The 13946-nt window shown below is 38.6% G+C and overlaps 2 protein-coding genes across 5 annotated transcripts; both read left to right on the forward strand.

Moving 5' to 3' along the window:
- The first annotated feature begins 3073 nt into the window (after positions 1–3073).
- Positions 3074–8337, forward strand: LOC122302644 (protein kinase PVPK-1-like). 4 transcript variants are annotated; one of them, XM_043114016.1, is made up of 4 exons: positions 3074–3485; positions 3579–3798; positions 4220–5399; positions 7261–8337. In XM_043114016.1, the coding sequence occupies exons 3-4, from the start codon at positions 4240–4242 to the stop codon at positions 8129–8131; spliced, it is 2031 nt and encodes a 676-aa protein (XP_042969950.1). In that variant the 5' UTR covers positions 3074–3485; positions 3579–3798; positions 4220–4239; the 3' UTR covers positions 8132–8337. The 4 variants fall into 4 exon arrangements, with proteins under 4 accessions (XP_042969950.1, XP_042969949.1, XP_042969948.1 ...); XM_043114015.1 differs by having other exon boundaries at positions 3586–3798; XM_043114014.1 differs by lacking the exon at positions 3579–3798 and having other exon boundaries at positions 3077–3485; positions 4200–5399.
- Positions 8338–9608: 1271 nt separating this feature from the next.
- LOC122302647 (altered inheritance of mitochondria protein 32-like) lies at positions 9609–13349 on the forward strand. Its single transcript, XM_043114018.1, has 5 exons — positions 9609–10050; positions 10387–10472; positions 10997–11302; positions 11403–11486; positions 12622–13349. Exons 1-5 carry the CDS (start codon positions 9691–9693, stop codon positions 12974–12976), a joined length of 1191 nt encoding a protein of 396 aa, XP_042969952.1. The 5' UTR covers positions 9609–9690; the 3' UTR covers positions 12977–13349.
- Positions 13350–13946: the final 597 nt, after the last annotated feature.

Genomic DNA, 13946 nt, shown 5'->3' on the forward strand with positions numbered 1-13946 from the left:
TAAGTAATTTATGGCAAACAAGGAACTGGAAATGACTTACATTGGGGGACATGGGCACAAAGATGCAAGCATTTTTAATTTTTTCGGCAATACAACTTCCCAACAAATATTTTGAATATAGTTGAATTACAGAATTGGCAGCGGCCCATATGCTGTTTTCATATAAGTGTCGATGTATTTGTCGTGTCTGGGCCTTGTTGGATGGCTTGTAAGTGGGCACTATCTCATATATTCAACAAAGTTCAGATTTAACCCTTCTATCATGTATGTATGTCTACTCATAATAGTTTCTTCTATACATAGATAATTCAAGAGAGAAATAAAAGAGAATATAAGCACAAAAGTAAAATATAGAGTAGATTGACATCTAGTAGACATTTAGGAGCAAAATCAATAATCACATGGGTAGTATCTCAAGTTGGCAAAGCAGTATTGGAATCAGGTTAATATATATATATATATATATATATGTTTTCTGCAGCTAATTAGTGTGATGAAGACGCATGCATCGGTTGGTCAATTTACAAAGAGGCCAGTTGGTGCTAGTCTTCAACGCACCTGTTGCTGGTATGCTGAACTATAATAGAACTCTAAAGGCGAAAGAGAGAGAGGATTGAGAAAGGTCAAGCAAATATTCCTTATATCCATGTGAGCTGCCATCGCTGGCGACTGGGGTCATCCAAGAGACACAGAGATAGTGAAATTATTGAAAACAACATGTATGATGGACAAGGATATATACAGAAAATTTTAGGACAGCATTGTCCACATTAGGAAATCCTTCTAAGAATATGCACGTAGAGTGCGGGCATTAATATACGTCGGTTCCTTCTTTCAACCTTAAGGCATCGAATCCTCTAAATCAGCTGTAAATTTCAGAGATCCAACATGCATAAAACTATTGGCAGTTGACCTCTATGTCAAGTTTTTATGTGCACCCAGCCAAAACTTTTGATGTTTTATCTATATGTCATGTCATCGTTGCTACTCATGCTGATTCATTCATGGATAGGCCCAGCATAACTTGTGAATTTAGAAACAGCTAGACAAAATGTTTGGATCAAGGTATCGATGTTAAACAGCTTGTGTATCCATCTCTGCTTTACCTTTGCTTTTATTGCATGAGATCCTTTGCAATCTGTAGAGACTGTAACTATAAACAATAGAAAGCCAAGCCTATACCATTTCAGCTGTAAATCATCGGCAACAGCTTGGCTACGGCAAGTCTGAACCTGGTGAGGATTAAGATGTTGATCATGATGTTTTGTCTACAAAATTATATTTAATAGAGTATAATAAGTAGTACTAGAACAATCTTGATGTCTACTTTCCCATTAATTTTCCATATGCATTTCAAGAGCCGCCTTCCCATCTCACTACACTGTACAGGGGCCACCCTCTTAAACTGCATGATCTTAATGCTTTAGTTGTAAATGCTTTTCATGTGCAATGAAAGGTAATTAATGACTTTAATGTATCGCTTTTAGGTGTCAACTTATATGGGTACTACCATTTTCACGTACTAATTTCCTCTACCATCTGTTTGACATATGTTTTCATTTACTGTATTTAGTTATTAGATCAGCCACTACCCACCACCCCCAAACCTACCCTGCCTTTGTGCTAAAACGAAGCCACTTTATCTGTCTTTACGGGAGATTCAAACCATAGTAAAATATTCTAATCTCTTGTCTAAATTTTACAAATGCCACGAACTCTTTTTAAAAAATTAAGGCCAGAACTTTGGTCAAAGAAGCTAGAACTTTGGTCACAGTTGCTGAACAATAGGACAGGAACCAAGAAGTACCGAGACTACAAAAGTGGTCAATGATAGTTGGAGGAGAATATTAGCCTACATTGTACACTGAAAATGATTGTTGAAACATGATTAGTTGATTGGGTGACATTTTCCACCTCAACTCGGGACATCCCATGTCTAATTTCCACCTAATATTGGAATTTTGGACCAGTAAATTCAATGCTTCTTATCTTTTCCTTCAGAACCCTCTTGTATCTGTCCGATCGGAAATTCATCCGAAGGTCAATGTTTGGGCAAATTAATGGGACCCCACCTTAATGAGTCAGTATTTTGGGGGAGTGGGCCCTCCCTCATTGAGGACTACTCAACTACCGTATTCCCCTTCCTGCCTACCGTCTGCACTACATGCAGTGGTCCCTCATCTAACACCAAGTGGCGTAGGGCCCGCCAGAGTGGCATCCTGGCCCCCACATGTTTGGGTGCTCATTTAGGAAAAATAAACAGTAATCTTAGCTCGCTCATGGCGTAGAATAGTATGATTCGCCGAGCATGACAGCCGTCCACGTGCTTCTGGTCAGGTTCACGTCTCTGCATGTGACACTCTTCCTCGACCCCGCGAATGGTGTCGATGTTATTTGTGCGGTTACCTAAAACCCCATGTGATTACTATTAATGTCATTAATTTACCATCAGAATTTACGAATAAACTACGCAAAAACTAGTAAAATTCCACGTTCTCCGTGACTTCCGTCGCTCTAGCCAATGAAAACAAGTGTCAGCATGGCAGTTGATGGTGTTGTCCTTTAATAAAGTTTCGTGGGTGCCGCCTCTGAAAAACTGTCCTTTTTCTCTGAACTGAAAAAAGAGAGGAGTCTTTCTACTCTCTGTCCGGACATTGAATTTTGACCAATGCAGAAACGGGCTAAAAGAGCATAACTTGACAAACCCCAAACAAGTGTAATTTTAGCCATCAACAAATATATAAAGCATTAATGTAAAGATATAGCTCTGTTTGTGAAGATTGATAGAGGCCATGGAGTCTTTCAATGAATAAGTAGAGGTAGAAACTTTGTGATTAATGAAAAAGTATCTTCTAAGGATATTCATGTGGTTATTGAAATCACTAAATTAGTAAATTGGTTGGAGGCGCCCCGGGAATCAAAATTTAGGTGGCCCTTTAGAGAGTGCCTTCTAGGAAAACAAAGAACAATAAACTAGGGGAAGCTTTCCTGGAGTATGAATTGAAGGGCTAGGGGAACATACACAGATAAAGGACGGCTTTATTTATTATTTTTATATTATCTTATTTTTACATTAGCTTATCTTTGATTTGCTTGCTTTGTGAGATGTGAAGTTGCCTTTGTTTAATGGCATCCATCGAAATGACCCCCATAAGTTTTAACAACACGACGAAAAATAACAGAGAAACAAAAAACTTTTAGCAAAACATTATTTGTCGTTCTTGTTCTTGTACGTTGTAATTACTCCTGTCCCCTCCAACAGTCCCAACTCCACCTCTCTCTCTCTCTCTCTCTCTCTCTCTCTCTGTGTGCTTCGATCGGATCTGAGGCTCTTCTCCATAGGAATAGAAAGACACCACCCCCGCCATCTCAACCCACCAAAAGTTGTGTCGCTTTACTCTTTTATTTGACGTTTTGGGTTCTCACTCTTCCAACTGTCATGAAGCACTGCTTGCTCTGCATTGCACTTACGCTTCTCTGATCAGGTATGCCATTTATTTGTTATTCTTCCTCTCCCCCAGTTCTGCTGTTCTTTTTCTTTTGGGTTTTATAGCTTTACTTTTGTTTTGCTGCGAGAGATTGTAGGAAGAGATAAAGAAGGGAAAGTCCAGTCGGTTGTATTTGGCTCAAATCAACGGAGACTTTGGTTTTCTTGTGTTTTAAACAAAGAAAGCTTCGAGCTTGATTGTCTTTTACAAATTTCAGCTTCTATTATTTTACTGATTTTCTCAGCAACCAAAAGAGGCATTTGGATGGTTGGGGAAGTTCTTGACGGCGGCGTTTAAGTTTCAAACGAATGTAATCTTTCTTGGGTTCTCATGCGATTATGACAGTCGTTAGTGTATTAATTACGTTCAATACCTTGATTCTCGGGTCAGCCATGTATTTCTGGCTTTCTCAGGCCAGCTTTAGGTTTCTTGTTTGCTCCGTAATCTATGGGATTTTCTTTAATGGTGGGAATATTTGTATAATGCGTCTCTGAAATTCCTGTCAATTTTATTTTTGTTTGAATTTGGATAGAGGCTCATTCAAACTCATACCTTTGTTTCAACGAATGGTTATTATCCAAGCTTTTTCATATTTTAAGATTTAGAAATTCATTTAAGTTGAAGATTTTGTAATTGATGGCCTTCCCGGGGGGGCGGGGGGCATCGGTTATCATTTTTGCAATTCTAATCTCACAAATTCATTGTGCATAGTTTGGATTTTGGTGTGACAGAACCTGTGCGAACTTGCTGAATGGAGTCGCCTATCGATGGAGTTCTTTCTTTATCAAAAACTCAGAATTTGGCAATAGGCAACAAGCCTCCAAGATCTGGGACTCCTCGCTCCTCTCATCCTCCATCTCCAAAACAAACTCGAAATGAAGTGGCTTCTTTCATTTCCTATGCAAGTGCTCATAATCATGATGGCATGAAGACAGCCCGCCTTCCAAACGGTTATGTGGTTAATCAAAATCCTTTCTACGAAGCAGCCCATGATAATGTGCAGTATGAAGAATCACCCAGTATTACGAAATGCTTGGACAACTCAAATAAGGTGAAATCCAAATATGCAAGCCACAGTGATGTTCTGAATAAAGCAGTTGAAACCTCTCATGTGGAGAAGGTTTCTGCTGTGGAAACAAAATCTTACTCCAAGAATCCCATTGCTGATTGCAAAAATAACTCAAGTGGCTTAATTGAATCTGAAAATTCTGTTTTGGGCCCATGTAAGGGAGGGGCCGCACAGGTAGACAGCCACTTAACATCTCAGTCCATATTAACCTTTTCTCCAAGTCCTCAGAATAGTGTCTATTCTGTGACCTTGTATTCAGAAGCCAAGCAAAGCTTTACAAACACAGAAGTTAGTGAATGTACGAGCAGTATCGAGAAGTTTGGTGATGGTGTTGAAGTTACTAATTCTTGTGATTTTGTCGAGAGCAGGAAGACCAGCATCTATAGAGGCAGTACTGGCAGTGACATCAGCGATGAAAGCAGTTCCAGTAGTTTAAGCAGTGCCATGTACAAGCCCCACAAGGCAAATGATATAAGATGGGAGGCCATTCAGGCCATTCGATCTCGTGATGGGATGATGGACATGAAACATTTTAGATTGTTGAGGAGACTGGGATGTGGAGATATTGGCAGTGTCTATTTATCAGAGTTGACTGGCACTAGAACGTATTTTGCCATGAAGGTTATGGATAAAGCAGCTCTAGCGAGTCGCAAGAAGCTTTTGAGGGCTCAGACTGAAAGAGAAATACTGCAGTCTCTAGATCATCCCTTCCTACCCACATTGTATACACATTTTGAGACAGAAAAATTCTCTTGCTTGGTAATGGAGTTCTGCCCTGGTGGAGATCTGCACGCACTCAGGCAAAGACAACCAGGGAAGTATTTTCCAGAGCATGCTGCCAGGTGAGGAATTCTTTCTCATTCTTTTTCCCTTTGTTGCTTGAACAACTAAGACAATGCATTTGGATTTATGCAAGTTGACAACTCTGTTAAGCTTACGGTGACCTTACCATTAATATCTATGTTGATACCAGTGAGAGAAAATTTGTTTGTTCTCTTAAGTTATTCAGGAATGCTTGTGAGCCCAATTTGATTAACATACCGTTGTGGAATCTGATGGTCTCACGGTCTCACCAGACTCTTTTTCATGTTATTTTTATTTAGAATTGTACAGAAACGTCTTGTTGGACTTTGGACCAGATTTCTGTGGTGTGAAAAGACCGTGTGAAAAAGATTTCTGTATGGACCAGATTTTGGACCAGTTTGGATGGGAATAGGAATCATCTTTGACCATAGAAATGTTAGAGAAAGATGATATTTATAGCTTAAGAGCTGTAATCTCTGACATGATGATATCAATCCATTGTGTCTAGTGCATTGTGTGACATCTTTATATCTTGCGATTATTATGGATGCCCACCTACTTGTGATGCTGATAAAACTATTGGACCAAGTTAACATTGTTGTTGTAATCTATATCTTGGTAATACTAATCCATTGTCTCTAGTGCATCATGTGAAAAACTTGGATCTCACCATTTTTATGAATGCCCACCTATTTGTGACATTGATTTTTATTTTATAGGTAATCAGAAATTTTATTGAATTTCACAGAACGCATAGCCTATTCATGACATTAATGTCTCCGTCTTTGTGTAAAATCGTTGTTGTAGAGGTTTCCTAGTAATTATCAATGCCCTTTGCCGTAAACATTCCTTTTGAACTAGCCCAGCTCACAATTCTATTCAAGCAACCTTGCTAGTGCAATCACGCAACAAACATTTACCACCTGAATGAAGATTGGTATTGCACCTTGAATTTTTATACAACTTATGTATGATCTTTACCTAATTTCCCTTCCCCTTCCCTTCATCATCGTGATTTGAACAGTCAGAGCAAGTACCCATTTTCTTCTTTTGCTCTAGGTTGTTTAATACCTAGATGGAAAGCTTCTTCCAATTAACTTAACCCACTGCATCTTCTTTCTCAATCACACCATGCTAGATTGGCTTGTCCATGCATCCAGGGTCAATGATAAGTTGATTCAATTGTTGCATTTATTATCATCTAATAATGAATATGCTCCACAAGCCTATCAAGTATTGGAGTTGTCAATCATTGTTTTAAAGCCAAAAAAGTTCAGAACCACTTATAAAATATTAGCTAAGTTTGTATGTTATCGCTTGTCGTTGATACAAAAACTAAAAATGGCCAAAAGGGGAACACATTTTCTTTTCTTCCTGGTAGAGATTTTGTTGGATATTCAGTTATTTATCAAAAGAAATGGCAGGTCTTTATTCTCTTGTACCTATAAAAAAAAAGGTCTTTATTCTCTTGTACACATTCAACTAGGAACACGTGGATCAGGGAATCTGGTGTTATAGAACTTACTAAACATGTTGGATGAACTAGGAATTCATGCACAGATGTTCTTACTGATCTTTCTTGGAAACTTTTGGTTTTGATGGTGTTGGAGGTGTAGTTTTGTATGAAAGATAAGGGCAGATTTGGGTATGGGATGAGACATCAAATTCTCATCTCATCTTATCATTACAACTTTTCCAAATTCTCACACAAAATATAATAAACAATTCAACTTTTTCAAATCCCAAAATAATAATAATATTAAAAAATAATATTTTAAACTTTAATCTAAAACCAAAAATTCTCATCTCACTCCCCAAACCGGCCCACTTACTGTTAAAAAAAAATTCGGTACCTCTGGTTGTATTTTCAGCCCATTGAGCTCCATTGTCACTCTGCAGGTTTTATGTGGCTGAAGTTCTTCTTTCTCTGGAGTATTTGCACATGCTTGGGATCATTTACAGAGACCTTAAACCAGAAAATGTGTTGGTAAGAGAAGATGGACACATAATGCTCTCAGACTTTGACCTCTCTCTAAGATGTGCTGTCAACCCAACTCTGGTGAAATCTTCAAATTCAAGCTTGGAGACTAAGAATTCAGGATACTGTGTGCAACCTGCCTGCATAGAGCCAACTTGTGTAATGCAGCCAGATTGCATCCAACCTGCATGTTTCGTACCACGCTTCTTGTCAAGCAAGCCGAAGAAAGAAAAAAAGAACAAGCCAAAGAGTGAAACATGTCATCAAGTAACCCCCCTCCCTGAGCTCATTGCCGAACCCACAAATGCTCGATCGATGTCTTTTGTTGGTACACATGAGTACTTAGCACCTGAAATTATCAAGGGTGAAGGCCATGGAAGCGCTGTAGATTGGTGGACATTTGGGATATTTCTTTATGAGCTTCTGTTTGGTAAAACACCATTCAAGGGAGCAGGGAACAGGGCTACTCTATTTAACGTGGTTGGCCAGCCCTTGAGATTTCCAGAGTCACCTACCGTGAGCTTTGCTGCTAGGGACTTGATCAGGGGTCTACTTGTGAAAGAGCCACAGCATCGTCTTGCTTATAGACGCGGTGCTACAGAGGTTAAACAGCATCCCTTTTTTCAAAGTGTGAATTGGGCCCTCATTCGTTGTACAAATCCACCAGAGGTGCCAAGACCGGTTGCGATGGACATCCCTACCAGAACTGATGTGCCAAAGGCACCCACAACTGAGGTGCCTGGTGTTGATGTGAAGCCTTCAGGTAATTATTTGGAGATTGATTTCTTTTGATTTCTGTATCCATTTTCTTTCTTTGAACCAGTTTCCATCTCCTCATTTGTATTGTGCTTCAATGGTTTCTTTCCATTGCTAAAAAGATACAAATTTGAAGTTCCTTTGATTGGCACTTGTAATAGTGCTAGGCAAATGAGAAACAGCAGCGAGGAAAAAAGCCAATGCATTAAAATGAGGAAAGAAGTTGCTGATCTTTTATCACACCTATTGCTCCTGCCAAATTCTTGTATTATTACCAAAATTGCACTGGGAAGAAACATCAGAAACATGCAGGAACCCTTCTCAAATCTAAAACAGTAAATCCAAGGAACTGGTCAATTGCAATGCATCCAAATCCAAATCGAGCGTATCAAAACTCAGCCCAATAGATCTTTACTTTAATGAATGAAACTGTCTGGTTTTTGTTCACCTTTTATCTTCTGCACACGTTATTTAGAGTTTTTGGGCTGGACATGGATGAGGCCCACTTGAAGTAAGCGTTTTTTACCTCTGATTTTGCTGGTCTCATAGGTGTAGTAAGTCCACCAAGGCCCACCTTGAATTCGTATTCGTAAGTGCGTGCGTCAGCAATCAACATCTGCAAAATAATAATGTGACCTTGAGAGAGAGAGAGAGAGAGAGCGGATGCTCTATGGGCAGCCTTTTTTCAAAAGCATCACAGTTCCATGAAAGAAATTATTCAATATTAGAAAAGAAGATCATCTCGTACATCGTGAGAGAGAACGTAAAAGAGCAAGCCAAGAGTATGCTAAACTTTCACGTCTCTCTTTCCTAGCGAAGAGAAGTAGTGATTTGTGATACATATACAAGACTAGTACGCTTTTATTCATTCGCAATTTTCAAATCGAGGTGCAATGAATAATCATACTGTTGATGGGAATACTTATCTCACTTTGTCTTTGTTTTATAAATCTATTAATGTTTTTCCCTACAAAAACAAGAGTTAAGAAAGCATTATGTGACAATAAAAATTTTATTTGAAAGTCTTTATATCACATATTGTTTATATAATTTAACTTGATTTAGAAGATAAATTTAAAAGAGAAACGACATTTATAATTATAGAATGCGTAAATGCTGTATACTCATAAATATAGACTTTACGTAGACTCTAATATTTTTTAAAAAGAGCGCGATAATTTTTTTTTTTTTTTTTTTTGATATGGGGATTTGGGGAGGGGATGGAACTCCAGACCTCACTTTTGGAGGTGGGGTTTAATGCCATCAGGCCGTTGACCTTTGGCAAAGAGCGCGATATTTACACAATGCATGATTGTATATTTAATTACTCATTTTAAAATTTAAATTTTATAAATTAAATTATGCTACATGATGACGCATAAAAAATAAATTTAGTAGCAAAGATATGATGCTCCATTATACTTCCATACACCCGCGAGCACTCAATATTCACCAACTTTCTTAGTTAACGCGTGCCACCCACGTTCCTTTTCGGCACTTCTATCTTTTCCCCCAAGTATCCGTCACAATCCAAAACCGTCCCCAGTTTCCCACGGCCCAGACCTCTGAGTTTACCGAACACCCACACTCGCCATATGCGCATCGCGCACACTTCTCGTTCTCTCATTTCCGCTGCGGCCCACTGCGTTGTCTTCCCTACATTTCCTCTTTCTCTCTCTCCAAACCTAAATTTTGCCTTAGCTTTCGCCATGGCCTCCGAGGACCTCTCGACCCTCGCCAACAACAACGAGGACGATGAGAAGTATGGGTTCCAGCGATCGGAGATGTACAAGGAGACCCTTGCCGGCACAGTCGGCGCTTACGGTCGTCATGTTTTCCTCTGCTACAAGAGCCCCGAGGCCTGGCCATCTCGCGTCGAGGGCTCCGAGTCCGATCTGCTCCCCAAGCTCCTCTCCTCGGCTATCAAAGCTCGCAAGGATGGCATCCCTCTCAAGGTCAGCTCCATAGCTATAAATTAAGTCGGATTAATCTGTCGCAGTTATTTCTATTTTTCTATGATTTTAGTCCTGTATTATGCTTTAGAAATCAGGTTAAACGGTTAATTCCAGAGTAATCGTGGTTTCGATCCGAGTTTTGGTAGAGTTGGATTTTACTTTGAAACTTGGATTAATCGGTTAATCACCTGTGGTAATTATGATTTGGATACGACCTAGGACTCGAATTGGTTAATGATAGACAGATAGCAGTTATTCCGATTTTGCTACGAGTTTGGACTTTTGGATCTGGTAATGGTTTCGTTGACTCGGTGTTTTGGCTTTTGGATATGGCAGACGAACCTGACGTTATGCGAGGGACGCGAGGGGACCGACTTTTCTGACGGAGACGTCTTGATATTTCCCGAAATGATTAAGTATAGGTAAATCGTGAGGACACGAATTTTTTTTTTTTTTGGGTGGTTTCCGTAAATTTTCTTGGAAATGACAGGTATAAGTTGCTTGTTCTAAGGTTTCAAATGGAGTGGTTTTATTTGATGTGCTTGAGATTGTTTTGTTTTTATGAAATTGATTGGATATTGTCATGTTACAAGCAAGGGTTAGGGTTTGTTCAAAACACTGTTAATTTTCCAAGAAGTGATTGGATACTTGGTTGTGAGGAGTGGTTAGGGTTTACTATTGACCTCTCTCTCTCTCTCTCTCTCTCTCTCTCTCTCTATTCTGTTAATGATATATGATTAAACTAAAGGATTTATATTTTGATTGAAAATTTCTTCGTTGATTCCAATGTCATGGTTATTCGATATTAACATTTTATAAATTGCAAAATTTTTTATTTGGTTAGGGATTATGCTCTTTTTCTTTGGATATATGATTGGGTGCTGGTGAGATGAGTCTCTTTTTCTTTTTTCTAATAATTTCTTCGTTTTTGTTTTCATTATTGAAGAGGTTTGAAGGACTCAGAAGTGGATAGCTTTGTTGAGGATGTTCTTGTGAATGGCCAACCATGGGCTTCTGGAGTGGGAGAGGTGCTGACTGGTTCACATGTATTTGTGTGCTCTCATGGTAGTCGTGACCGGAGGTGTGGTGTTTGTGGACCAGTTCTAATTGAAAAGTTTAAAGAGGAAATTGATTCGCGAGGATTGAAAGATCAGGTATTTGTTAGCCCATGCTCACACATTGGGGGGCACAAGTATGCTGGGAATGTGATTATCTACAGTCCAGGTCCGGATGGAAAGATTATGGGTCATTGGTAAGATCCGAGTCATAGTTACTTCCTCTCACTCTACAAATTTAAAAGAAATTTTTTATAATTTTAGGTGGTGTTACATAGTCCTTGTTAATGATGGCAGGTATGGGTATGTTACTCCGGATGATGTACCCGCATTGCTTGATCAGCATATTGAAAAGGGAGAGATCATAGAACACCTTTGGAGGTTTGTCCTTTCGTGGCCATGCATGTTCTTTTCAATGAAATGTTCAGTTTATGATTTTGTTATTAATTCTAGATGAAAATTTAGTGGTAATATCACAGATTAGTCCGGTTTCATCGGTACATGTGGTATATGTTATTCAGTATGTCAGTCAAGTTGCAGTATGGTTGATCCTGATCTATTGCCAGGATGACCATTAAAAAAATGAAGTTAAACTTTCTAGTCTTTTTATATAAACCACACAATAAAATCGTTTGAATTAGCAATTACCTGTAGTCTGTTAGTTTGCTCCAGTTTTTTTCTTTGATAGGTTACACCGTTACTGTTTGTTCCATAACATAGATTGGTTCTATATGAGCCTATTACAAGAATTGAAAGCAAAATCTCTCCATATGAAACTGTGCTGGAAAGTTTTTCTTAATGGGTTTGAAGTTTCTGGAAGAGTGGCACTAACCCAGTAAGTCAGATGCATGCTTCTGAGATACTGGATTCAATAATGTGACTCCTTATATAGACCTCTTTCCTGTCTTCAATTTGATTCATCTTTGGACATGGATTACGTCACATAATTTTACTTGTTGGGTAGCCTTAGTAGACTGATTTTTACCATCCAATACTTTTTTTTTTTTTTTACCTTACATGTACCAAAAGTTCATTCCCAATACGAGCCTTTCAACTCTAATAAAAAGGTCTCAAGTTGAAAGACAATTTCTTGCTGATCGTCATCAGTAAAAAAAAATGTAATGCAATAAGCCTTTCTTGTCGTCTGAATATGAACCTTTTTAAGTCTAGTCAAAAGGTCTAGGTTGACAGATAATGTCTTGCTAAATATCATTATTAAATCTGGTAATTAGGTTCTTTCTTGTATACTTCCTGTGCACTCGGGCTATCAATAAACTTTTTACCTATAAAAAAAAAAAAATCATTATTAAATCTTTTTACATAATGTAATGACCATATCTTGTTGTCTGTAATATTAGTACAGATGATCTGTAAAGATTAAAAAAAGAAAGTATGTTGGTGTTTTTTTCCTTAGTACTTGTAAAAAGGTTTTTTAGTTTCCAATCAACGATCACACTTCAATCATCTGCATTATTCGAACAATGGTTGAGCATAAAAGTAACAAAAATTGTTGCAGGGGCCAAATGGGGGCAGCTGATGAGGAAGGTGGAAAAGTGGATAAACAAAACCTTCCTAATGGGGATGTGAAGAAAAGCAAGAAGAAGCCGGAAGAAATCAGCACGCAGAGTGATAAGGATAATGTGGCTGGCTGTTGCCAGGGTGCTAATGGGTTTAATTGTTGCAGGGATGGAAGTTTGGAGCAGAATAGTGTGAGTGAAGAAAATAAGGCAGGGCATGAAAAGAAGGGGCTGGGCAAACTATCTTGCCAGATAGGATCATGGGAGCAAAGTGATGTTCTTACAGCCATTGCTGTGGTTGGAGCAGTGGCAACAGTGGCTGTGGCCTATAGCTTTTATAGGAGGTCAGGCTGAAATGTGCTCTATGTTCCACACGTTCAAGTTTGTTTGTGGGTCTGTATGCCCGGGTTTTTTGTAGTGGGATGTGATAGCATCTATAAAATAATCCTCTGAACACATATCTATGGAAGGAATATTATAGGTATATGTTCTAACTTCTGCCTAGCAGGTGGATGAATTACTGAATACTTTAGTTGATTTCAGATGAACAACTTGTATACTCTTTCTTGTAGTTTATACTGCTCTCCCAAAGTTGTTGTTTCAAACACCTGGTGACTAGGTTCTTTTATACTGGAATTTGTTATCAGTCGCCTGCATAATGTGTATTGGATTTGTTATTAGTTGATTAATGCATCTACTACAGGGTAGTGATGATTATTTGATTCTATTGGACAATTCCTATACGTGAAACAGAGAGTATCTATTTTTGCGAAAATGTGGAGTTTTTTTGTCATTTTTACACAAACACTCAGTAATTTCCACCTGAATGGACGCTTTCCATTTCAAGTGAAAATGAAGGGGATCCTTGTTCCCAATGTCAAGATGCTGCAGGGATGATTGCTCTCTTGCATGCTATGGTTTAAATATCGTGAGCTGGTATATTCCATTATATGACATGGTTTAGAGGTGTGTTCTAGAAGTTGGTCGGTGCTACAGTTTTGTGCCAATCCCAACTTATATTCCTGGATATAAGTGGTTCATGTGCGGGTTAAAGAGATGTAAGAAGGAGGCAGCCTTTTCACTACCCATCAAGAAGGCAATATGCAAGAGACTCGGATGGATTCCAGCTTCACTGCTTTAGAAGAGCTGTTAGCCTAAATTCCCCTCCTGGAATATTGTATCTTCTCATGCACTTTTCTCGTGCATAGAATGTTCCATTTGCAATATTGGGATGTTGTAGTCTATTGTTTTGCAATATTGTATCTTGTCTTGCATTTTTCTGTATAATCTTCTTTATATGTTTTAGTTACTATATATAAAATAA

This window comes from Carya illinoinensis, chromosome 3, assembly GCF_018687715.1.
Source record: "Carya illinoinensis cultivar Pawnee chromosome 3, C.illinoinensisPawnee_v1, whole genome shotgun sequence".
In the NCBI taxonomy this organism is placed as follows: domain Eukaryota; kingdom Viridiplantae; phylum Streptophyta; class Magnoliopsida; order Fagales; family Juglandaceae; genus Carya; species Carya illinoinensis.